The sequence below is a fragment of the Chenopodium album genome, chromosome 10 (assembly GCF_948465745.1).
Source record: "Chenopodium album chromosome 10, dcCheAlbu1.1, whole genome shotgun sequence".
NCBI classification, from domain to species: domain Eukaryota; kingdom Viridiplantae; phylum Streptophyta; class Magnoliopsida; order Caryophyllales; family Amaranthaceae; genus Chenopodium; species Chenopodium album.
Window position 1 is genome coordinate 484,413 of NC_137843.1, and position 26,967 is coordinate 511,379.

The 26,967-nt window shown below is 35.1% G+C and overlaps 3 protein-coding genes and 1 non-coding gene across 4 annotated transcripts; 1 reads left to right on the forward strand and 3 right to left on the reverse strand.

Moving 5' to 3' along the window:
- The first annotated feature begins 7,555 nt into the window (after positions 1-7,555).
- On the forward strand, positions 7,556-8,459 carry LOC145562995 (uncharacterized). The gene is made up of 2 exons (XM_081623404.1): positions 7,556-8,066; positions 8,140-8,459. The coding sequence occupies exons 1-2, from the start codon at positions 7,611-7,613 to the stop codon at positions 8,347-8,349; spliced, it is 666 nt and encodes a 221-aa protein (XP_081479530.1). The 5' UTR covers positions 7,556-7,610; the 3' UTR covers positions 8,350-8,459.
- A 1,549-nt stretch (positions 8,460-10,008) lies between these two features.
- LOC145562996 (uncharacterized) lies at positions 10,009-13,599 on the reverse strand. Its single transcript, XM_081623405.1, has 5 exons — positions 12,988-13,599; positions 12,802-12,883; positions 11,279-12,028; positions 10,918-11,172; positions 10,009-10,515 (listed from the first exon to the last, which is right to left on the reverse strand). Exons 1-5 carry the CDS (start codon positions 13,397-13,399, stop codon positions 10,356-10,358), a joined length of 1,659 nt encoding a protein of 552 aa, XP_081479531.1. The 5' UTR covers positions 13,400-13,599; the 3' UTR covers positions 10,009-10,355.
- An 8,379-nt stretch (positions 13,600-21,978) lies between these two features.
- On the reverse strand, positions 21,979-23,410 carry LOC145562997 (bZIP transcription factor 44-like). Its single transcript, XM_081623406.1, has one exon. The coding sequence runs from the start codon at positions 22,820-22,822 to the stop codon at positions 22,280-22,282; it is 543 nt and encodes a 180-aa protein (XP_081479532.1). The 5' UTR covers positions 22,823-23,410; the 3' UTR covers positions 21,979-22,279.
- Positions 23,411-25,000: 1,590 nt separating this feature from the next.
- TRNAH-GUG (transfer RNA histidin (anticodon GUG)) lies at positions 25,001-25,072 on the reverse strand. The gene has a single exon. It is a non-coding gene; the product is annotated as a tRNA-His (tRNA).
- Between the last annotated feature and the right edge of the window lie 1,895 nt (positions 25,073-26,967).

Below are 26,967 nucleotides of genomic sequence, written 5' to 3' on the forward strand. Positions count from 1 at the left end.
TCAATTATGGAATCTGCATAAGCCTCAAGCCTACAATTCCCGATGTAAGATCTAACATGTGGCAACTTATAGGCTTCATAGTAAAGGATTGCTGTGACTACGTGTAACGATTACATGACCTTCGTTCCCATCTATGCTTATCAAATCCAAAAGCCCTTCCTCCTATCTTATTAACTAATCTAATTTATACGGTTCCAATCCAACCCACTTATATTATTGTCTAGTAATTTATAAATCCTGCAAAACAAAGGGTTTAGGTATCTTTTTGGGATTAATTTACCATTCCTTGAATTAATAAGATGAGTCAGAATCCAGGCCATCAAGTTGATCCAAGACATGAGCAAACTCGTGGGATAACCTCACATGGAGCTGCGTCAACTAGATCATCGAGTTCAAGTTCAGCAACGCAGCCATTCATTCAGGATTCTCCTAAAGGTGGCTTATTCATTATTTCTGAAGGGAGCCAGCAAGAACAAAAGGAGTATTGGGATCTTAAAACAGCAGCATTCAGCTCTCCTTATTATGATCCGTTTGCTGAGGGTGAGGAAAAGGAGGTGGAGATTGTTAGTCAGGTTGATCGTCAAGGTATTGGCATCCCCACCATTGAAGCATATCATTCGGATGGTTCCCATCGTTAACTATGCTCACTTCTCTGTTTGTAGCGTATGAAAAGGAGGAGCGTGTTTTCTTCCATGTCACCTTGTATCTTACCTTAATCTAATCGTCTTCTTGTTTTCCTTGTGTTAAGCAAATGCAATCATTTTTTCCTTTTTTGCTTCTGGATTATCTTAACTAGTGGACACATTACACATATTGAGATTGTAATGGGAAACCTTCCAGGTTCAAATTGTGCTGTTTTGTCTTAAGCTCCTGTTCAATAATTCTTCCTTTACTAGTTTGATGTTTCCTTAAGCAAACTGTCAATTATTAGCCTCGTTGAATAAGTTGTTTCTGTGATTTTTAGACTCCAATTCAAATTCAGACATTCACTTATGAGAAACTCTTCCAATTCTTGACATTGTAGGTGACAGATCTGGCAGTCTTCGTCTAGGGAGCTCCCTATGATAAGGGTCGAGAAATTTATAGTTTGAAGGTTATCCGCCAATTAGAATTTTGTCAGTTACAAAGGAAGTATGTTGAATTTCTTTTCTGCATCAATCCGGAACTACAAAAGGGATTGCTCACGTTTAATTATGACAAGTGACTAAGTGATTCGAAGATCCATAAACTCAAATGCAAAGAGGAGAAAAATATATTGATAACCAAAACGATATACTGATGAGTAGTTAAATTCCTACTTGTTAATTTTCAGTTTAGTTAGAAGCAAGCCTTAAAACCGCCATTTGAAGGATCGAAGAGTGGAAAGAATTAATCTCAGCGAAAAAAAATTCAATGGAGTTTTATCTTGTTACTTGATACTTTCTTGCAATTTTTTAGTGTATATAAATATTATTCTTGATTCATTCTCCTTAACTCCAAATTGCCAAAGCATACTTTGTTCAGTTTTATATAATTGAGATTGAAGATTTGGTATTATACTAGTATATTAATCATTGTTGAAAGAAAGGGCAAGTTCAGAATACCATACAGTACAAAATAAATTATAGGACAATAATAGGGATAGATAAGCATCAGCTTAAAATAGCGGCAGCTTGAGTCTTGAGTACGGTGCTGTCACAACCGTCAGTGCATGCTGATCGATGCGGGGTGCAGAGAAGTGTCCAACTGTCCTTCGCAGGCATTAGACAGGCGTCTCTGCAGTCTACGTGGCATCATATGGCCAATGCCACGCTTTGCATGAGGCAAACATAAATGACACGTAAGAATTGAAACAGCTGTGCTCTCATGTTGATTTAGCTATAAGTCCAAAGGTAAACTTGATCAACATTCAGCAAGTTATAGAACTGTACTGAAAGTAGTTGATAGCCTTTGTTTAAAATTAAGGAGGTCAGATGGCAGATGCTCGAAGAGGAGGTCAGGGAGGTGATCGTGGTGGCAGAACCACGGATGACCCGTATAACGGAACTGCAGTCCAAAGTCCTGCAGGGTTCAATGACTCTACAACTGACATAGGTAATGGTACCAGCACAGGTTGTGGTACTGGTGGTACTAATAATGCGTCCCAAGAGCAAGTAGGGAGGGTTCCTTTGTCGCGAGACCTAAGGAAGGGTCAAGGTCAAGGACATGTTCGTGGTGGCCATACCGGAGATGAAGGAACTGTCGATTGCAGGCCAGACCCTACTGGTGGTTGCTATGACTTTCGTCGTGGCTGATCGAACTGTGTTCAATCTCAAGTATATTCACTTTAGGAATGAGTTAAAGGACTAATTTTCCGGTGATGTACATCTATATGACTATATGGCGTTGTTTTTTCTACTTTTTTTTTTGTACGAAATAGGTGATTAGGTGCTAAGGTTTTTTGTTGTACTACTTATTACTCCGTATTTATTATATGTCTACACAGAATAATAAAGATTGAGCAATGCATATATGCATGCGCTGTATTTTTTTTTTTTTGTGCTTGAACCTCTGTATCTCTATACAGAATGAAAATCATATTGTAAAACTTATCAGATCTTTGATTTTCTGCTTTGTGCTATTAAGTGTGATACTTTTTTTTTTTGAGATTAAATGTGATACTTGATCTCAAAATCTTGCAACTAATCTCTTAACGTGGTTAGGTGATGTATTTTTTTTGCTCTACATTTTATTTGATTTTTGCACAAGTTTTTAAGAAAGTGAATATAAGATTTAGTGTTTAGTTAATTAAGGTGGATATATATAATTTTAAAAATATTTATATAATAAAATTAAATATCGGGGGATAAGGAAATGAAAATTGTAGGGTATAATTGATTAAAAGTGAGCAAAAAATAGATAAAAAATTAAATGATGAATATATTTTTTTATGTTTTTTTCGTTGTAAGGAGAATCTTGATCAACACTTGAAACTTCGCAAGCAGGAGGGATAAAGTAATTTATACTCCTAAGTACTCTCACTTAATAAGATTCAAACCTCATATCTCTAGCTTAGGATTTAAGACAACCACTTTAATTTTTGAAAATAGGGCTTAATTATTGAAAAAATGAGACTGTAATTTTAGCTAGGAAAAAAGGGAATAAATGAATAACAAGCAATGGTAATAAAAACTACTAAGGTCCCGTTCTTTAGAGCTGATGTTCTCTGCTCTGCTCTGCTGAAATCTGGTCTGCTCTGCCCTGCCCTGCCCTGCCCTGCTCTACCCTGCTTAAAAATAATACTTAATATTTTATTATTATTATAATAATAATAATAAATAATTAATAAATAATAATAATAATAAATTATTAATATTTAATAATAATATTATTATTAAAAATTAATATTTAATAATAACAACAATAAATAATTAATATTTTATAATTAAAATAATAATTAATATTGAATTATAATAATAATAATAATTAATAATTATAATAATAATTAATATTTATTATTATTATTATTATTAATAGTAGTAAAAATAATAATGATAATAATATTTTCTCAAAAAAAATAATAATGACAATAATAGTAATAATAATACTTATTATTAATAATATTAATAATAATAATTAATTTTTTATAATATAAATTAATATTTAAAGATAATAACTAATATTTAAATATAATACTAATTATTAATTTTTAATAAAAAATAATAAAAATAATAATTAAATAATATTTAATAATTATTATAATAATAATAATTAATATTTAATAATAATATTTAATAATTATAATAATAATGCGATAATATTAATAATAGTTATGATAGTAGTAGTAGTAATAATAATAATAATAGTAGTAATAATAATAATAATAATAATAATAATAAGGAAATCTGTTCTGCTCTGCTCTGCTGAAATCTACTCTGTTCTGCTGAAATCTTCAAACTGCTTTGCTCTGTCCTGTCCTGCCCAGAAGCTCAAAAAATATGTTTGAGAACTAAGTGGGGGATCAATGGTAGAGACGATGACGTGGAGTCTTTACCTTTCAACTATCAAGTTGAGTAACCTCCGACCAAGCTTTCAAAAGAATTGAATGAAATTTTATACAAGTACCAAGTATTTATTTTTTTATTTTTTATTCATCTATTTTATGTGTGGGATTTACTTATTTATTTCTTCTTGTAAAGCTTTCAAAAGAATTGAATGAATCATGAAAATCAAAGTTTTGTGAAGTCATTATTAACACTAAATCAGAATACTTCCCACCAAAATATTCAATAATAGGATTAGGGTATTAGTGATTTTAACAGGAAGATCATTATATCTTTGGTTACATATAAAATTTCCTCTAGTATTGCACCTTACTATAATGGTAATAGAAATACTACAGAAGCACCAGTAGAAGCGTATCATATTACACTTCGATCTTACTTTTTTTTTTTGTACTGAGACTTTATATATCAACTCTAGGTGTATTAGAAAACATTTTAAAATTACAAATAGCCTCAATACATACTTAAGAAAACAACACGTTAACTCTTATATGATCTAGTACCTTAGCAAGCTTATCAGTACTTATCGCATACAGATTCTTGCTCCAATCTCATAATTAAAGGTGCATAGTGTCAAGTAGCCTCTTTCAACAATCAGCCACGCAGCAACCAGGCATTACGTGTCCACTTTAAGACAATTTATTATGGCTTCACTCTTCCTTGCCGACTGCATGGACTACCACCTCATACAACAGTATAAGTATATATATATATATATATATATATATTAATATATATGTATACACACATTATTACATTCAATTCACATAAAATTATCATCCAAACTTATCTACATTCACATAAATTAACAACTTTACATTCACAGAGTGTTACCCTCGTACAAATATGGCAAATCGTCAAACTGAACGGAAGACAGGAAACACTGGCCAGGGTGGTGGTGGCTTGGGAGCACCAGGAACTACTGGCGCATATGATGCACGTGATCCATTAGGAGCACCCGGCTCTACTGGAGCATCTAGGACCACTGCTGGTGCACCCGGCTACGACCGTACTGGATACGGTAATGAATACGGCTCTGAGGACATGGGGCAGCAGCAGCAGCTACATCGCCCTGCTGCTGATGATATGGGCACGGGCACTGGCACGGGTTACACTTACGGGACTGCAGGCAGCATGGGACCTACTGCTACAGGGTACCATGCTGGAGCCCATGTCCCCCACACCACCGGTTTATCTGGCACGTATGGCACCAGTGGCGGTTTAGACACCGGAGGTTTCGGAAAGAGTGGTGGTGGTGTCGGCGAAGGCTTTGATACCGGTATGGGTGAGCGGACTCATGGAATGGGAAGAGAGAGAGGAGGGGGAGGAACTCCTGTGATGCAAAGCGAAACTGTGGTAATTGAAAGTGTTGGAGGTCTGGAAGGGCAAGATATAGGAGATCAGATGGATGAGTGGGCCCAAAGTATCGGTGCCGGCGAAAGAGCCGGTGAAAGAGGAAGGACTCACGGTGGCAACGACACTGGAGGAGATAAACAAAGAGCAGGGCTACGCCGAGGATGATAAAATAAGGAAACAACAATGTGTTTATCAACAGTAGATTTAATTTCGTTTCTGCTTTTTTTAGTCTTTCAAATTTACAAGTGAACAATAAACAGTGTGAGCAACGTAAGAAGCCTCTTTTTTTTGTTACGAGGCTAATACATTTAGGAGTGGGATGGATTTACTCATTTACTGTGGGTGTGTTGTTTAGTTCTTTGTTTCTAGGATTTAGGAGGTTAGTTTTCTTTGCGTTGTAAACTTGTTCATTATGATAATGTATGGTTTTTTAATATATTTTGAGGTGTTAAATTTGTTTATGTACGAGTGTGATAAAAGTGATTAGTGACTCATATTGCTTTTGCTTTTAAATGTCAATAAGTGTTTTTAAATGTCAAAGGTATTAGGTCATTTCTATTAAAGACTGTTACAATCAAATCTTCAGCTATCCAATTGGAGTTTGTATTATATTCATGAAAAAATGGCTTAAACGACGTACATCTATGTAATGTTTAACTCTGATGTAATGTAAAATTATGGATGGTCATGTAGGACTTGGTGTTCTCCTGATCATCAAGAACAGGTACTTTTTGCTATGAGGTCAGTTTGAATCAACAGTACCAATACATACTAACATAAAGTAAACTAAATTGTTCAATTTGGTTTCAAAAGTATTTTAATCACAATTCACAAACATAAAGTAAACTAAATTGTTCAATTTGGTTTCAAAAGTATTTTAATCACAATTCACAAGTTAAAATGAACTAAGAAAATAAGTTACACAACTTGCAAACGTTCATAAAAAACGTAGAAGTCTGAAGTGTAGATAACAATGTTAATATGTTATGCAACACTTAATTAATCACTGAGAGATTTCTTAAAAAAAGGGAAAAAAAAAAAAAAAAAAAAAAAAACACCACCCATAAGAATTTGTAGTTTATGAACTATACTTTGTAGTGGTATTATTCATCATATATACACTAAGGTTGCATTCTCTTCACCTTGAGGTGATCAATATGGATCAATTGCAGTAGAGTCCACTAGACAATTACAATCACAAATAAATACTAAGTAATAAATAAATAGAATTCAACCATTCAATAGAATAATGTGGAGAGAATCCGGATTTATATCGTTATCAATGTCTTTAACACTACGGAGTAATATCTTCTTAAGGCTTCTACACAAATGTTTAAGGACAATCAAAATGCAGGGATAAATAATGAGGCAAAATTATCCGCATTAGTCATTACACTCACTAGCATGAGTTTTGGTGTAAGTGCAACCATTGATCTATAAATTACTCGTAGTAAATTAAAAGACCTTTATCACTAAACACAATTAATGACATGAACTACTAAGTGAAATAAAATTGGAAAATAGAGACCATGTATACCGACAACATAATTAGATTTAGCAATTAAATTTATGTCAATTACTGTAATTAGTAACCATGATCATGTTAATCGCATGATTCGCCTCCTTATTGGACTAAGACTATACAGTCGAGTTGATGGTCCTTGGTTGAACTTGAGTTACATTTCACGTTAATGAAAGTAATTTGCCAAATGAGAAGACAAAGTATGATAAAAGAGTAATAGATATTTGAAACTAAAGAACCTCCTCATAAATCATAAAGAGTCATAAATTCGTTCTATTAGCTTGAGGCACCGCACTAATTTGCCAGAAAGCAACACAGCATAAGGCGGTACTGTATGTACGTACCTTATTGACACATGGATATCAGTCGAATTCCAAATTGGAAAGGATGAACTTAGTTACTAGTTTATGATCAACCATCTACGCAAAAGGGACCGTCTTACGTGTCACCGCGGCATGGAGACAGAAACACCTTAGCAACCTATGTGTCAGCATCACAGATAGTACGAGTATTACTCGGCATGTCATGCACGTGAAGCATGCATTATTCAAACATATCCGAACTTCCCTCCCTCAAAACCATGTATAAATGGCTTTCAGGAGCTTTGTCTTCATCAAGCACCCAAGTGAATAACACAAATCTATTGCAAAACTTAGCTTGCTAAACGAAAGAGAGAAAACAAAGAAGGGATAAATATTTCGGGGTAGAAGATGGATAGGTTAAGGGATGAGCATGGGAAACCGGTTCGCCAAACCGATGAATACGGGAACCCAGTTCGCCAAACCGAGGAGTACCCGGTTCAGAATCAGTACTCTGCAGGTACCATGGGTGCATATGATATAGGAGCAGACAAGTATGCAGGTGGTACAGATGCTGGAGTTCCTGGTTATGATCCTGGCTATGGAGCGCCAGGAGTTGGCACTGGTACGGCCACTGCCTATCAAGGTGACAGGTATGACACAGGAACTGGAGCACGCTATGACATGGGATTGGGCGCTGGAACTAGAACTGGAACCGGTGAAACGGGAATGGGCACCAGAACCCATGGTGGCAGCTACGACACAGGTGTTGTTGATATGGGTTGTAGCCAACTACAACATCAAAAACAACATGAAAGTGGTCTTACTGGTATGCTCCACCGCTCTGGGAGCTCCAGCTCTAGCTCTGTAAGTTTACCACTTAACCTCTGCTACTTATATTGTGTTGTTTACAATACTAACGTAACAATGAAAATTGCAGTCTGAGGATGACGGAGAAGGTGGAAGAAGGAAGAAGAAGGGGCTGAAGGAGAAGATCAAGGATAAACTACCAGGCGGTGGACGAAAGAAAGATGAATATGGCTCAACAGCAACTACTGGAATTGATCCACATGGCCACAGTGGCTACGGGCAGCCAGAGAAGAAAGGAATTATGGAAAAGATCAAGGATAAGCTACCTGGTGGTCACTAAATAATTGAACTCACGTACATCTTTGTACTGCTTAAACACCTCTGTTATCTTTAATGTTGTTTCTTTTTCCATGTAGAAATCTGAAATATGTAATGCACTATGTATCAACACCTCTATTTTCTGAACTTTTTTTAACATCGCTAGTAATCTTAAAACTGTAATAAAAAATTATATATATTTAAAAATAAATAAATAAATAAATAAAATAAGGTCCTAAAACTGGAGATTCAAATTTCACTTTCAGCTTTTTTATTTATGACTACAGATAATATAGTAGAAAATTTTACATAGACAAGCAAGCGTAAAAGAAACATTGAGAAACAAAAGGTGGAAAATACATCTTACAGTCAAATTGCTCATACTAACACAATGAAAAGCAATTGCCAAATGCTGGAATTCACAAACTCAATTGACTCATAAAATTCATTTAAACTATTGACAATTAGTACCACAATTAACTCGAGCTATAGTTCGGAAATTGGAACTATAATTGATTAATCATTAACTAACTCAAATAATCCGTGCTATATTTAGCAACTTAAATTTCCTAGCAAGGAGATGGAGGATAAGAAAGACCCAAGTGAGGATAAACTTACAAGCTTTTAATCACATGGCTCACATTCTCACTAAGAGGGTTTGTTTAGCATTATTTTTGGTTTTCAGTTTTCTGTTTTTTTTTAAACCAAAAATAGGAAACAAGAAGCAAGTGTTTCCACTTTTCTGTTGTCAGTTTTCAAAATTATCATGATTTTAATAAGTTTAAACAATTTTTGATTCATTATGAGACATATATCATGTACTTTTAAAAAACAAAAAAAATCAAAAAACCAAAACACAGAAAACCACAACAATGCCAAACGAATTTCGATTCCCATCCTAGATCCATTCTACAAAAACCCGTTCTTTCTAAATTCAAAGATGCTGATCTTTCTTCGATTACATTAAAATTAGGTTTTTTCTAATCCAACTATTATTTTTATACCTATAGTATTCAACAATTGATGAGAACTAAAATTCGTTGTATGTGTGTCGTGAATTTAAACATGTTTCTTGATCCTAACATGTAGGAGCCCTTGAGATCCTCCTAGCTAATATTATTGTGATTTATTTGAAGTTTATCATACTTAGGTTTAAGAATGCATGCTGTTTGATCATTGATAAATCTTGCAAGTATTTCAAAAGCTTTAAGAATGTCATAACCTACTAGTTTGAAGCTTTGTGAAACCACATGATTTGTTGAAAATCCAAGCAATAGCACCAAAAAAATCTTCCCTAGCCAAGGACAATCCCAAGGACCCCAGCCCAGCCCAGCCCAGCCCAGCCAGCTCAGCTCCGCTCCTTCTCTCATAAACAATTCGTTTCAACTCTGTTCTATTCAGTTCAGCTCTGTTCTATTCAGTTCCGTTTCTAATTTCTTTCCCTCACAAACAATTCATTTCAGCTCTGTTCTATTCAGTTCTGTTCTATTTTAGCCCCAATCAGTTCAGTTCAGTTCAATTGTTTTCAGTATATCGCAACAAGCCCTAAGTCTATAAACATAGCTAAAGACAATCCTAAGGTCTTCTACTATAAGATTTGAAGTAAAGTGGTATCTTCACCCATATTCTTAAACCACAACACATATGGTAAAACTATAAATTCCAACTTCAACCTAAAAAAAAAAAAAAAAAACAAAAAACCATTAAGGATAAGGCACCTACAGACTAAAAGATGCAAAACTTAACAATAAAGCAATAATAAGCTGAGCTATCATAATGGTATCGATAAGATGAGTGAATTTAATAACCCAAATTTATACCTACTCAAAAAAATCTTGGAATTTTTGTCACCAATAAAATTAATGATGTGACATGTGAGCATACTAAGCAATAGCCAAATGATGGAGTTCACAACATGTTGCAGTACTTAACTTTGATAGAACCCTAATTGATTGTTAGCCAGGTGTCATCAACTAGAACAAAAATTCAGAACTACCCAGCAAAACAATATACCTAGCCATATGAAGATTATCTTAGGACAGAAGACAATAGAAAACCAGGGGAGGAGCTAAAAGATGGAGGAAAGTTGCCTGTTGCCTTCTCGATGGACTTTACAAGCTCCTTAATGACATGTTTCAACATATAGATCTCATCAACTAGGTTTTTTGTTTCCCATTCTTGATCCATTCTGCAAAAATAAAATTAAAAACAATCCTTACTGAGTTTAACTGGTTAATGCAAAGGCACATTCTTTCTTGTGCAATATTGTAGTTCAAAGGGGAAATTATAGTAGAAGTGAATTAAATTTATTAAACTAATTTGACAATGAACACACACAAATTTATGAAGGTATGCAAACCAACCAACCAACACTTGCGGACAGCTAGCAAACAAGTTTGGTCAAAACTCTAAAGCAATAAACTCACTAACAATTTTATCCAATTCACTTAAGCTTAAACACTTGTGTTCGATTTGTTTGCAGCCTTAAATCATTTAGCAGATAATAGAACTAACTAATATAAGCCCATTGGATTAAACTCTCGAACATAATAAATCTGGCAAGGGTAATGTTTCAAGTAGGTAAACTGACCTGCGTTTGGAGATAGGATTGTCACAGCAATGGGAAAAAAGCACCTTCACAACAGGGTGCAGATTGATTTTTACGAATGGTTCTGCAGTACCTTCTGAGCAACAACCAGAACAGCACCATGAATTTGGATTTAGTAGAACTATTTGCATCATGGAAGATTTTGTCTTCAGATCCTTAACCACAGAGCGGAAGGACAGTTCATCTTTAGCACTTTCCAGGAGTTGGCAAGTGAACATTCTCTCCAATGTGTACTTACTGTCCACAAGAGCCAAGTAATCATTGCAAATTTCAGATGAAAACCTTACCAATGCAAGGAAACAAAAATAGGGAAGGAAAATCAGCAGAAAGTTTCGACAATTACCTGAATAAGTCAGCTGATAACTCTGAAGGTGGAGAAATTGAGATATTACATTTAAGAAGTCGAATGCCACCATCTAGTGGTTCAGAACCATCACTGCAAGGATATGCACCCAGTGTACAACAGCATTGAGGACATGCGAAATCAATCCAGTTGATATCTTTTGAAAGGCCATCTAATCTGAATAAAAAAGCATTTCCGAGATAGCAATTGAGGAATGATTTCTGGTCAGCTTCAAGAGCAGCAGGACCACCAGCAGGTTCGTCCTTAAAAAACTCTAAAGTATCATGTTCACAACCGCAGTGCGCTGCCTCAGCATCAGTAGCAGAATCAACCCTTGCAGGAACAAAAGATGGCTTCCCTTCTAGGTCTTCACAAAATTCTGAGGGTTCTCTGTTCATATCTGTAGAGATGTGCTCTGAGCTAAGTTTTGCAGAAGAATCATGAAATAAGGGACTTTCAACCAATATACTAGCGCCAACATCGCTAATAGAATTAACAGCAATGTCACCCAACCCCTCGCTCTCACCACTTCTAATTATATCTGCCTTTGGAGACTTAAATCCTGAAATATCATCCTTGCAAAGAATGACAGATGCAGCTGTTAATAGGCATGAGCCCTCAGCACACCTATAGGATTTGACATATTTATCCACAAGCTTCTCACTGATCCCTCCAAATGAGCAGCAGCAAGTCCCAAACCAATTGTCAGCTACATCGGTCCAGTTAACAGAAGGCAGGTCCACCAAACACCTATACTCACATAAGACAAATGTAATGAATTTCACATAGTTGTGCCAAATTAACAACAGAGAGCAGCATGTATTTGCAGATAATTACAAACTCAAAGAGACTATTATTCATATAGAATCAAGCTAAAAAGTGAAAGGCCTAGAGTCTAGAGATGTCATATAGAGGGAATACTGGAACAGAGCCCTCGTATAATACACTGATAATTAAAGATTAGAAAAAAGGCTAAAAATCGTTATGACAGTGATTAGCTAAATCACTCATGGGTATCCAACAAAGACATGCAGCTAAGAAACTAGAAACAGATAGTACAAAGGGACAGAATGCTTATAGCCTTAATCTGCACAGAAAATCAGGATGCGGCTAAATTTTTCATAGATTTATAGCATCACATCAGAACACTCATTAGTCCGTACTCTGTGACTCTGTAACGATTGATGATCAATGCATATCATTTTGGATTACCGCAAGGTTTAAACAACTCCAAAATCCAAATGTATCTCATCTTTCATTTATAGTTTGATCCTTAGTAACACACCACATTTTTCTTTTCTACTCACAATAAATGCAATCAGCAGTTGAACATACATCTAATTGTTTGTAAGAGAACCAAATTCACAACAGCATTGTAATTACCATGAACAATATATCAAAAAGACACCATTATGATGAAATTCGAGCAATCAACCACTAATAAATCCTTTTTGCAAACAACTTACACACACCATCCGATAATATAGAAACAAAAAATCAACTAAAAAGAAAAAAATTACTACCTTACAGAACGGCTAGTCAGCTTAAACACACATTTTCTGCAGTAGAAGTCCACATCTCCTTTGGACGACAATGCCTTGAAATCTACTCAAAACAACAACAACATTTCACAAAATTAAAGCTAGAAACAAACAAGAATTAAATCAAAAACAAGGAAATTCAAAAAATAATTGAAAAAATCATCGAACCAGAATCCATGGAAAGCGGCTCAAGAAAACCATCGGATGAGGAAAACGCGCCAAATTCATCTCCAGAACTAAGTTCAGAAATAAAACTGGAAACAATTGGATGATCAACAGAAAGAAGAAGAGGAATTTTAACTTGAATGTGATCTTCAAGAGCACTGAAATTAAGAGGATTATCGAGGTCGACTAAAACCCTAGGTAGCGGAACGAAGAGAGAGACTGGATTTGGGGATTTATGATGATTCCAAGTTAAGATGAGAAGTGATTTTTCGAACTTTAAATCGACGTTGAGATCAATGCAATGAGTAATTGGATTGATTTCTGGGGAGAAGATGAACAGTTTGAGGAGAGGGATGTGAGATTGAGCTTCCCAGGTGTACCGCCATTTTTTAGGGTTTTGATTTTCGGACAACATTTTTTAAAAAAAAACTGCTCAGTAATCTAGCGGACTGTGAAAGAAGATTTCGGAAATGGTTACGCCGTTACGGTAATACGTAATATTCCGTATTTCTGAGGTACAACTGTACGAATACTAGTCTAATTAACATTTCACATTTGTTAACGTAAAACTTTTCTCATAGTCTAATTAATTAACATTTTAGTTCAAGTGGTTAGAGTTTTCCTCCCTGTTTGTAGAGATCCTATGATCGATTCTCACCCCCGCTCGCCCTTGTGGCTCTCTAAACACCAAAAATATTTCGCATTGTCAACGTAAAACTTTAACCGTTACTCATAAACTTTTTAATTAGCAATAGATATAAATTATAAAATGTTAATATACAAAAACTTACATAGAGACTAGAGTACGAAAACTGTTTTGACTCCTATCGTTGCATATAGCATAAACATTTACTAAATAAAAATGGTGTATGTAAATAGTGCAAAAGCTAAAATAATGCACTTAAAAAACACACAAAGACAGTAGTATTCTCTAGTCTCTTTACCTTTGCCAAAACTATATGAAATACTTGTACTCCGTGGAATTTAGATATTTTTTTTCATTTTATCAAGTGTCCCATTTTGACTTTTTACCCTAAACCCTATTCAATTCACTTAGGGCCTGTTCATATTTACTGAACTAAGCTGAACTGAACTGATTAGAGCTAAATTGAACTGAACTGAGCTGAAATGAATATTTTATGAAAGAGGAAAATTAGGAGCTGAACTGAACTGAACTGATTGGAGCTAAACTGAACTGAAATTAAGTAAATGTGAACAGGCCCTAATCCACTTTAATCAATGTTCATAATTTATATAAAATATATACAATGTATATATATAATCATGTTAGTATTTATTGTAATTATCTCGATGTATAATTTCAGTACTGCTAGTGCTACCGATGTCTGATTTTGCTAGGATATTGGCTGAATTATACATCTTTTTTGTTTTGCGATCCTATTATCGCTTGTTAAATGGAATTGCAGCATCCTAAACCTCTGCACTAGATCTGCCAGAACCGAGGGTGTTAAAACAGAGCCTACTGTATGTGTTGTCATTTGTTACTTTGTTAGTAAAGCATGCCATTGGACTATTTTGCACACAGCTACTAATCTTTATTAGCTAGTGTTTCGGCAAAAAATGGCTAACCGGGCCCCAGCGGGCTGCTGATGTGCCTCGGATGTGGGCCTTCGTCGGACCTGCAAAATGAACTCCGAGCCCCGGGGGTGGACCCCGGGGCGGAGCCTCCGACGCTCAAGTTAGTGCCAAACAATGGATATTTTTGAGAGAGGTTTTTAGGAGAGAGAGGTGTTTCATGGTCCTCTTAATGTAAGAGTGACCAACCCTTTACCTTTGCCCTAAGTAGGGTATATATAGAGGTTATGAGTGGGCTTTTGGACCCAAGCAATGTAAGACTTATTTGGACTTTTTAGGCCCTTTAGTCTTATGAGGCTATAATGGGGCCTACCCATTATAGTACCAAAACAACTAGCCCCCCAGACCCAATTCTATTTGAAAAATGAGTTGGGTTTTATTTCATTCCCAAGTAAGTCATTCGATAGAAATTGGGCCGGAGGATTTTGTCTGTTTGGATTTATGGATTGTAGCCGGTGCTACTCTCTTAGATCCGAAGATCGTAAGAGACGATTACTCCTTATCCAAGGATCATTAGAGTGTTGCTAGAGATATTTTTCGGATTTAGAAGTTTGTCAATTTTTTGACCTTCATCCTATCCCTCACTCTTGATCCGAGGATACTAGGAGTTTAACAAATGCAATCACTCTTTTTCCGAGGATAATAAGAGTTTAACAAAGGCAGCTTTCTTAGAACCGAAGATCATAAGAGTCGATCACTCTTTATCCGAGGACTGAAAGAGCTACTCTTGATCCAAGGACTGAAAGAGCTTATCACTCTTGATCCGAGGATAGAAAGAGTTTACTCTTAATCCAAGGATAGAAAGAGTTTATCAAAGGCGACTTTCCCAGATCCGAAGATCATAAGAGGCGATCACTCTTGATCTGAGGATCATAAGAGCTTAACAAAGGCGACATTCTTAGATCCGAAGATCATAAGAGGCGATCACTCTTGATCTGAGGATCATAAGAGCTTAACAAAGGCGACATTCTTAGATCCGAAGATCATAAGAGGCGATCACTCTTGATCTGAGGATCATAAGAGCTTAACAAAGGCGACATTCTTAGATCCGAAGATCATAAGAGTTTTTTCGAGCCTTCGGATACGTGGGTCCGAAGGGTGCTCTCGAGCCTTCAGATACGTGGGTCCGAAGGGTGCTCTCGAGCCTTCAGATACGTGGGTCTGAAGGGCTTTTTATCAAAGGCAACACTCTTCGACCCAAGGACTGAAAGAGTTATTACTCTTGACCCGAGGACTGAAAGAGTTTATCACTCTTGATCCGAGGACTGAAAGAGCTTATCACTCTTGATCCAAGGACTGAAAGAGCTTATCACTCTTGATCCGCGGACTGAAAGAGCTTATCACTCTTGATCCGAGGACTGAAAGAGCTACTCTTGATCCGAGGACTGAAAGAGCTACTCTTGATCCGAGGACTGAAAGAGCTAATTACTCTTGATCCGGGGATAGAAAGAGTTTACTCTTGGTCCGAGGAACCCAAAGAATTCCGAAGGAATCGGACTTCTCTTTTTTTTTTATTTTTTACTTTTACTATCATCATCATCGTGAGGATGATTGATGATTAATTTTATCATCGTCCTCGTGAGGATGGTTGATGATTATTTTTTTGAGGAAAATATTGACTCAAAATATTAAGAGCCATTTTCGTTTTGCTGAAGCAATTTTATAAGTAGGCTTTTTTGGTAGTGGGCCTTCCTTAGATATCAAATGTCTTTGCTGAAATAGCTTGAGCCCATGATTCATCATCATCGTGAAGATTGATTGATGTTTTTACCATCATCACCGTGAGGATGATTGATGGACTTTTTTTTTTTTTTTTTTCGAGAGCTTGACGAAGAAGATAAGGGAGCCGATGATTACCAAAGCTATTGGCCTCGGGTCATTTGCTTCGGCTGGACATGAACCACTTCAACAGCCTTGGTTCGGATGAAACATTTCCGGCTCGAACAAACCTCGGCTCGACTGAACCACCTTCGGCTCAGAGGGGCTTCGGTTCGGAAGAGCTTCGGCTCAGACGAACCGCTTTCGGCTCATATCACCTTTGGCTCGGCATGAACCGGCTTCGGCTCGGCTGAACCTAGATGGGCCTCGGCTAGGAGTCAAGCTTCGGCTCGAATTTACCTTCGGTCCGACACCCCACCTTCAGTTCGACCCCACCTTCGGTGTGGCCGCCTCGGTGTGATTTTAGGACTTTTGGCTTATCCGAAACTTCAGCAAGACCCGCGACCTCGGCAGGGGATAAGGTTCGGCTTCAGCTCAGATGAACCTCCGGCTGGCTGAGGGAATTTCTTCAGCTTCGGATCGGACCTACTTCGGCAGCCGGGTGAACCTTCGGCTGGGAGTCAAGCTTCGGCGAGGGTGAACCTCGGCTAGGCTCGGCTTCGGCTATGGCTAACCTCGGCTAGGAGATAAGCTTCGGATTCCTTTTGCTTATCCGAGCTATTTGCTTCAGATTTTTAGATTGGTGATAGCTTGAGCTTTTTTAAGCTTCAACAATGGTAGACAACCTTGGATCTTCTTCGGCTGCTACTTTAGATGTAATGTGAAGAGATTTGGCTCACTTCACAATACTAGCCTTGACCCCCATTGGCCTCGGCATGTGTTGCCTAGGATGAAATGGTGAGTCATTCTAGTGGTGGGGTTGTGAGCCTTGAAGCTTGTGATGAAGACAATGGCAATTTCCTTCGGCAAGCATTGAATTTACATAAACTTGACTGATTTTTTATGTATGTTTCATGCCACCTGCTGCCTCTTCAACTTGGTGGTGTGAGTGGAAGGCTTGCTTTTGTGAGCTTTCCATTAGCGCCACGTAGATCTAGCTTTTATTCTTCTTCAAGAATAATTAAGGTTTGACCATGTTCATGGAATATTTCCCAATTTTTTTTGTAAAGGCACGAAGTACCTTGTTAGTAGTGGTTAGATTGGCGACAAATCAAAATGTTTATCTATCATCTCCACCATTTGCAAGAATGATTACCCCTTTTGACAGGAGTAATAATTTTGGGTTAAATTTGCTAGAAATTTTGACCCTTTTTCGTGATAGAACACAGTAGCCATGAATTAGTGGATTTTTATGGGTACTAGTATTCGTCTCCCCACAGACGGCGCCAAATTGTTTCGGCAAAAAATGGCTAACCGGGCCCCAGCGGGCTGCTGATGTGCCTCGGATGTGGGCCTTCGTCGGACCTGCAAAATGAACTCCGAGCCCCGGGGGTGGACCCCGGGGCGGAGCCTCCGACGCTCAAGTTAGTGCCAAACAATGGATATTTTTGAGAGAGGTTTTTAGGAGAGAGAGGTGTTTCATGGTCCTCTTAATGTAAGAGTGACCAACCCTTTTACCTTTGCCCTAAGTAGGGTATATATAGAGGTTATGAGTGGGCTTTTGGACCCAAGCAATGTAAGACTTATTTGGACTTTTTAGGCCCTTTGGTCTTATGAGGCTATAATGGGGCCTACCCATTATAGTACCCAAACAGCTAGTTTATTTCATGGTAGTTTAAGGTTTTGTTGGAAGAACATGTTTACAATCAGAATATAACACAATTATTTTGCATTGAACATACCAATGAATTATAGTTGGATTTATTGGAGCTTGGTATTCTTTATGTTTATGTTAAATTAATGAGAAGGCTTTGCGTAGAACGGACTCACGTGAGACCGGGTTCAGCAACAAAAAGGCGCGGGTCTGAACCCGATGATAAAAATTATCTTATTCCTGACTAAAATAGTCTTATTCCTGATAAAAATTATCTTATTCCTGACTAACATCTTTATTTTGATTATGATATTCCTGATAAAAATAATCTTATTTCTGACTAAAATTTTCTAAATCCTGACAAATATTAAACCAATTAATATTAATCTAATACCTGACAATACTAATCTAATACCAAACAATAACAATCAAATACCAAACAATAAACATCTAATACCGCGTTATTTTCTCCTTCACCAATAACCTTCTTATTCTTCCATAACTACAATATTTTCTCTCTCCTCAACCTTGCACCAATCGAACCGAAACCACCACCCCATCACCCTACCTTAACTGTGACCGCCACCCACCTTAATTGAAATAGCTAGATTTTCAGCAACCAAGATTCACGCATTTCTGGGTCAAGTCAAAGTGGGGGACGAGGTCAGGGTCGGGTGGGTGTTTCTGGTCAGGGCCGAGGTCAAAGTCGGGTGGGTATTTTTGGTCAAGGCTGAGGTGGGGTGTTTGTGAGTTGGAGTCGAGGTGTGAGTTTCTGGGTTAAGGTCGAGGTAGGCTGGCTGCGGGAGATCGTGGTGGCAGCGGACTCACGGTGAGTCCGTCTCACCAAAAACTTTACCTAAATTAATTTGTGTTCATTTTTAGATTGTCACGACTCACGAGTAGAAGAAATTGGAAAAATCTCTTGCACAAAAAGCTAACATATGCAAATAAAATACAAGTACGGAGTAATAAATATTGCATGTTGTTCTTTTCATTCATGCGTCAGTAATCAATTTTGTCTATTCACAAAAAAAAAAAAAAAAAAAAAAAACAATTTTGTACACTTGAAAAGAAGTGAAGTTCCCTCATAATTGCAAATTCTTTAAAAGTGTAGTCCCTCGGCCAACCAAGCCATCAACAAAATTCTATACATCCACTACAATACAACTTTACACCATAGTACGGAATATGTGTTTTGAGTTCAATCAGTGCCATGCCTTCCTCTTGTGATTCGTGTAATTAGTGGATCAGTGATTCTAACTCTCCCATATATTTGGCAAGCATATTCATAAATAAATTGATTTTTTATATCGAATATTATACTTTTAGGTAATATAATGCATTAATTAAAGCTATAATGGATTGCATTGCTTCTTAATGTGGATCGTTTCTAATTTGCGTGCTATAACGAAACGGCATTGGTGGTGTGGCCGTGCGGGAGCTATTGTAAGTGACAAAGTCTAAGATCATCCCAAAAAAATTAAAATTATAAATGTGGGCTCACTTCTCATACCATACGTGATACGTCCATACATAGTGCCTATCCACTTTTTTTGTGTTCACGTACAAATCGGTACAATACATTTGTTGGCATCCAACCCAAATACCCAGTATTTTTTTTTTAATTTATTTTAATATCATGCTAAAATTGATTTAATGGAAAGGATTATATCTATTGTGAGATTGAAGGTTTGTTGTCCATTATATGTACTCATGTACAGGATGACAATTCTCTATCCCTCTTCCTACTCTTAAAATGTCTAATTCAGTTGAACTGAGTAGACCGGTGTGAAATTCCAACCTAACTAAACAAATCTTATTTGAGTAATATACTACTCCTTCTGTCCCTTTATTAGATGCATATTTCTAGCATTTATTACTCACATAATAAAGAGAAGTAGACATCTAATTAAGGGACGGAGGGAGTACGATATTTAGTACTCCATACTTACTAAGATCAACATTCATATTTTAGGACTATATATACTATTGCTTATTTTAGGATAATTAGTATTGCTTATTTAGGAATTACCGAAATTATAGAGTTATCCTTTAAAAAGGAATAAACATTACTCCGTAATTACTTTTTAGAATCATCTTACAATTTCAGTTTCACACTAATTTATTTTGGGACTAATTGATGATCAATTCTTAGTTTATAGTTAATTAGTTATCCAATTAAAGACACGTAGGAGATATATATAATTCTAATTAATTGATTGATATTTTAAGACATCCAATTAATGAAGGTATATACAGTATAATCAACGACTGATCTCATATCAATGAATATTTATAGTTTAAATACGTAGCTCATAATGCGGGCTTTTCCCACACCTCATCATCCATATACAGAATAAGACCAAACAATTTGGCACCTCACACACCTAAGCCCCCGGCTATTGGGTATATGTTGCTATTAATGTTTGTTATATGTACTACTGGTAAAGTGTTGTGACGTTAGCATTTGTCCAACACTTGTATTCATACATTACATTCCACTTTATTTGAAATAAATTTGAGGATATTTTTATTAACTATTATTATGTGAGCTAAAAATCAAGCATAACTAATCAGTAACATACTTAGGGTATTGACACATAGTTATGAGAGAATGATCGGTTAGCTAGCTTGGTTAAAATCTTGAGGATTCGGTTAGCTAGCTTGGTTAAAATCTTGAGGATTGTATGGTAGTCAATACGTGAGATCAAATTTCGTTTACATTATTTGTCATTGTGGCTTTTTGTATACAAAAAATAAACACAGTTTGATTTTACAATCCTAAATTAATATTATCTCAATTAATACTCCTTTTTATGTTGCAATGATTGATTTTGAATTTGAGCAAATATTAAAAAAAATCCATGGTATACAAAATGTCCATGATAAAACAAAAATGTATTATAGAAATTGTTATATTATTATTATTATTATTATCTATTTTCAATTTCTCATTATTATCCGCAATCCATCACCCTATTTAGTTGGATATACTTGCTCGATAATTGCAACCTTATCTTTAAGGAGATTATTTTCTGAATATCTGTCTAAGACTATTTGTTGGTTAGCACAAATAATGTTATGCATATATTTTTTTAAATGGGTATATAGTATATTAGTTCAAATGGTCTGGATTGTTGTATACTTACTTCTGAAATGATTTTATAGTAAATGTTATTTGAACTTATTATAATTCCAAGTTATATAATACTGTAGTTCTTATTTAAACTTAATTCCTCCTAAAGTAAGTTTATATACTTAAGGCCAGGTAAAAACAAGGTTTAATAGAATACTCGTAATTTGCAACATCAAACTAACAATTTCTACTTTTTAGGTTTGAAAAGCACTTATATAATATTGGAGAATTGTAATCATGCATGTTATTAGGTTTGTGTTAACTTTAATTTTCATGAAGGTGGACAATGAGGATGGTGACCAATATATAAACATGAAAGTGGTAGCTGTCCTATTCAACTGCGTCATAGCACGCTAATTTCTCCAATTACAATTAATTTAAAAATGGTGATTTAGTAGGTTTGAATCACTTTAAAACTCTTAATTAATTACCAGATTTATTAAAGGCTTGTTCACATTTACTGAAATGAGCTGAACTGAACTGATTAGAGCTGAACTGAACTGAATATTTTATGAGAGAGGGAAATTAGGAGCTGAAGTGAAATAAACTGAACCGATTGGAATTAAACTGAACTGAACTAAACTGAATTGAACTGAAATTAAGTAAATGTGAACAGACCCTAAATTGATTTTTGTGGGTTGCATGATTAGCATTATTCCTCAAACCAATGATTAAGAGGAGCCAAAAAAGCCACCATTATTTAAATGGTCAATAATTTGACAGCCAATCAAAATTTGATGATAAAAATAAGTATTTGGAAAGGTCACGATAAGGAGACCCTTAAATCACGTACGCAAAATATAATTGAAAAAGTCCAAATTAAAGTATCTGCATCATATGACGCATTACACACAATAATGGCTACATTACAATAATGCCTGCATTCTAATGATGTTTTAACATGTAATTTGATTCCAATGTGCTTTGACATTACACTTTGACAACATATCAAAAGCACATACTTTCTCCCTTATTAATAAAACATACCAAGTAAAAGTCTTATTAATCGCGGGATTCATATTGTGTTGTTAACATTAATTTGTACACAAACCCATCTGAAATAGACACCTAGCTTTAATTAATAACATCGATCAACACATGAATATGTCCTGGGTAAACACAGTAGGATAATTGGCAAATGAAAACCCCCACGAATTCATCGAAAAACCATCATCAAAATCAAGATCAAAGCTTCCAAAGCTCTCTTGATCATCACATTCACTGCTTGTAGTAGTCCTCAATATAACGTTACTATTATTAATGTTGTTGTTGCTGACGCTGAGGCAGTTAATAATATCATTAAGTGACTGAAGACGATTACTGAGCTCAGCTAGCTGAGCCCTGAGGACAGAATTCTCTGCCTCAACGTCTAGGTAAAGCTGCGTGGTACCGTTTGTGGTGGACAAGATCTTGTTGTTTTGAGCCTTAAGCTCGTTCACCTGAACTGCTAGATCGTCCAGATGTTTCTGCTTTCGAAGGCGGGATCGCCTGGCTGATTCGCGGTTGGATTGCATACGCTTCCTCTTCCTTGTATCCATGACTTGTTGAGGGTCTGCCTCGGATCCAGATGATGAATTGTTGTTATGAATAATAACTTGCTGTTGTTGACTTACAGATGAACTTGAACTAGCCATCTATGTTAACAAAATATTTAATAATTATACTATACGTACGTTACAAAGAAATTAAAATAAATACAATCTAGTGTATATGTAATTATATATATTTGTTGTTGAAGAATTGAATGTTATTAGTTCATGAGAAAACGTAGAACCAGTAGAGGAAGACAACAGAGAAGGAGGAGACAAGGTGGGTACGGCGGCGAAGGGCGGAGTTGATGGTGAACCCACAGAGGAGGACTTCACTGATTATAGGAGACATGAAGAATACAAATGGTAGGTTTCAATCTTAATCATCTAATTTTATTTCATGTTTGTGTTTGGTACGTGTATGTAAATATGGAATCAAGATGTGTAACAAAGATCGAAAGAGAAAATTGGTTGGATTATTTATGGGTTGGAGGAAGCTTGTAAGATGAAGCAATCTATGAAGAAGAAGGAAGAAAGAAAAACTTGACAAAAAAAGTAATGAGAAAAAACAAAACTTATTAAACCAAAAAGAGAGAAGGAAATTAAAGTGTGGAGGAGAAATTAAAGAGGTTTTGGTGATGGGTGAAGGTTGTATTTTATAACAAGTGATTGCTTATTGTTTACTACTAATTAATTCTAAAGATACTTTTTAAACTACTCCAATGGGCAATTTATAGTAGTCCAACCTAATTGAGTACTATTTCATTATATTTAAATCCAAATCAATGGTTGAGATTATTTTGTTCACCTAAGTGTGTATATAACTTTTGAGTTTAGACCATGTATTATTTGTATAGTTATGTATAATTTAATTGCAACTTGTGAAGGTTAGTTGATGTCATTAGATATCATTTAGAGAAAATAATATAATTATTTCTTACTAATATATATACTCACTAGTCACTACATACGAGTTTTTTGTCATTATAAAATGATTAAATCACAATTTATCTCTTAATAAAAATTATAACTAGAGCTTAATATGAGGTGGGAAAATTAAACATACAATTAATATTATACACAAACATTCATTCTTAAATTTTAACCATTAGATCAAAACCTTATAAATAATAAACATGATAAAATTTTTGAGAATTTGAGAATAAGACAACGTGGGCACTCTATTTTACGAAGGTTCGGAGTATGAAGTTGGAGCACTCTTCACAGAAGGAGTCTTGAAAACTAAATTTACAAAATTAAAATAAGGAGTAGATTAAATGTTTCTAATTAAAATGGTGGCGGTGGATCATTCCAAATGCAAGCTGTCACACGACATCAAGGATTCAACGCCAATGATTTCTTATCATACTCTTTCTGTTTTTTTTTAGGAATGGAGATTTTCAATCATATTTGGTGGTTAATAGAGATGCTAAAATAGGTACTTTGAAATTGCCCACCTTTTGTTTTTTATTTTTTAAGTTTGAGTATTTATTTATTATTAGTGCTCCGTAGAGGCTTTTGTATTCGTATAAATTATATTGCACAAATGGTCTTAAACTTTTATAATTTTTTTATTTTTTTTATTGATAAGCAAAGATAAATTTAGGTTCGACTTTAAGTGTAGACCAAATTAAGTTATCTTCATTTCGGTTAAAAAGGTGAGAATATAATTTAATATCAACCATAACAAGAGGGAAACGGTTATAAAATTTGATGTCTAATTTGTTGCTATAAATTGTAGTGGGATGTAATATGGAGTTGAAGAAATGGCGGGGCTCAAACTTTGTAGCCATAATGTAGTGAGATGTAATAGTAATAGTATATGGAGTTGAAGAAATGACGGGCTCAAACTTATGATCTCAAAGTCACTTCATGAGTTGTCCACCAACCACCATTTTCCCTAAACATGCATGGTTATTTTCATATTCACTAGAATTTCAGTAATTATAAGTTTATAACCCGTCAAAATAACAATAAGTATATCCCGATAAAGTAAACAAAACGAAGGGATTATAGCTTCTCAAGTTGCAATTGGGTAATATAACTAGGAAGATCAGAGGCAGGTCCAATTCCAAAATTTGTTGCAACTGACTACTTGGGTTACATACTTCCATTTGAATTTTGGAGTTGTCTCAGCATGTCAACATCTTCAAGGTATAATCTCTAAAGCTCAAGGTCATTGGGTCCAATGGGCTTTATCTGATCAAATGGGCTCTAATATCCTGCCCAATAGAGTAGCCGAAAAACAGACTCAACGCAAAAAAAGCAGGCAGAACAAAAAAATGTGGCTGCTGGGATTCGAGCCCAGGTCTCCACGGCCACAACGTGGAATTCTAACCACTAAACTACAGCCACTTTAATATGGATTTTGTAGTATTGTGTATAATAATATCACATACGTCGTATAAGGTATGTTTCCGTCATAGAATATGCAATTTCTTTTATTTGCAGTATCAAATCTAAACTCTAAATCTTCACATATTACTTTTAAGCAAATTATAGAAAATACAGTATGTTAGAAGTAATACCTTCACAGTGAATTAATATTGATACTCAATTATTCAAACCAATGAAACTTTCTTATAAACTGTTGCACGTCTGTAATTAAGTATTATTTTAAGAGGAAAGTAATTAATACTAATTCTTCCCTCACTTTTTTTTCAATTTTCTTGTCCGTTCGAGAGACCGAGATACTAGAATCACTACTATGGATACATTTACCAACATACAATAATTGTTAGAGTACAACTTTGACAATTAGTAGCTTCAATTATATTTGTAATAAGGATCTTGCTAACGAACGCCCTCGGGACGTTAGATAAACATTTAAAATCTTACCCAAAGTGGTATTAATTTGGGAAATCATGACAAAATCACGCGTTGTAATTAATGTTAGTTTTTTTTAACTAGCTTATCCAACGCCCCCGAGACGTTCATTAGCATTTTCCTTCTAATAAAGAAACAAAAATATACACATACTTGTATTAAAATGATTCGAGTAATTTCCAACAAACAATTATATATTTAAACGAGGCAATAGGTAGAGAAATGCAATTAAGGGTAACATTATGCATAATATGATGAAGAGGTGGGTATTTAAATACAGTATGACCAATTATAATGTTTTACTTTGTAATTAAAAAATTGATGCGGATCGAATTTTGGCCATTGATAGTGCACTGAAAGTTTCCTTTCGCGTGCACCAAAAAATAATAATAAAACCAAGTGGTCTTTCTACATAAATAAAAATATATAAAAGTTCTGTCATATACAAGTATTAAAATTTGCTTTCTTGGTCGGCTACTGCTAAGATGTAGATGATCATTTTAGAAGCTCTTAGCTTGCTTGCTTAATTAATTAATTTGTCAAACATTATTGACCTTTTATTCAACTTAAATTTCTCATTCGAAAAAGTTACATATTCGAGCTGAGGATTTAATCAAATAATAATAGCACACAAAATAATGTGTAATGTACAATACTCCATACTCTCCTTCTTTCACAATTTATTCACATAATTAATAAAGAAACACATATTACCAAGTTGGCAAGTTTGACGCATAAGTGATCAAACGTTAATTAATATCTTTAATATGTACCCAGTTAGATTATTATAAGTTTATGTTTTAAAAAGATACACTGTAATGAACATAACAAAATACCACCTAATTATTCTTGTAATTAAGAAAATCACCAAAGATAATCAAATAAAATGAATTGAAGTATATGGATAATGAAAAAAATAAAATAAAATTGGAAATCATTAATAGAATCAAGTGAGCTATTTAAGGACTATATAATATCAAAGTTAAAGGGAGGAAAAACTTTTGCCCACCCCTCAAAATAAAAAAGAAATGAACAGAGGTCACTCATCATATACATGAATGAATCAAGTGGATAAAATTTGTAGATGAAGAGAGTATATTAACTACTTACGTAATAAAATTTAGAGGGTGTTTGTTATAAGTTTTATTTCTTTTAAAAACAATAGCAACTCATTAATTCTAAAATGTTAAGTGAGTTTTCAATTCAAAATCAGTTGCTTTGGTCAAATTAGATTGCGAATATGGTAATGACCTAAATTATTAAGATGAGAGTGGACTGTAGCTTGTAGAATATGAGAGTGACCTAAATTGTGTAGATTGGGAACTCAACAACATCGAATATAATGTGCAATTAATTTCACAAAACTTAAATCTAAATCAATATTAAATTGAAACAAATCACAATCACATATGAATTACTATATT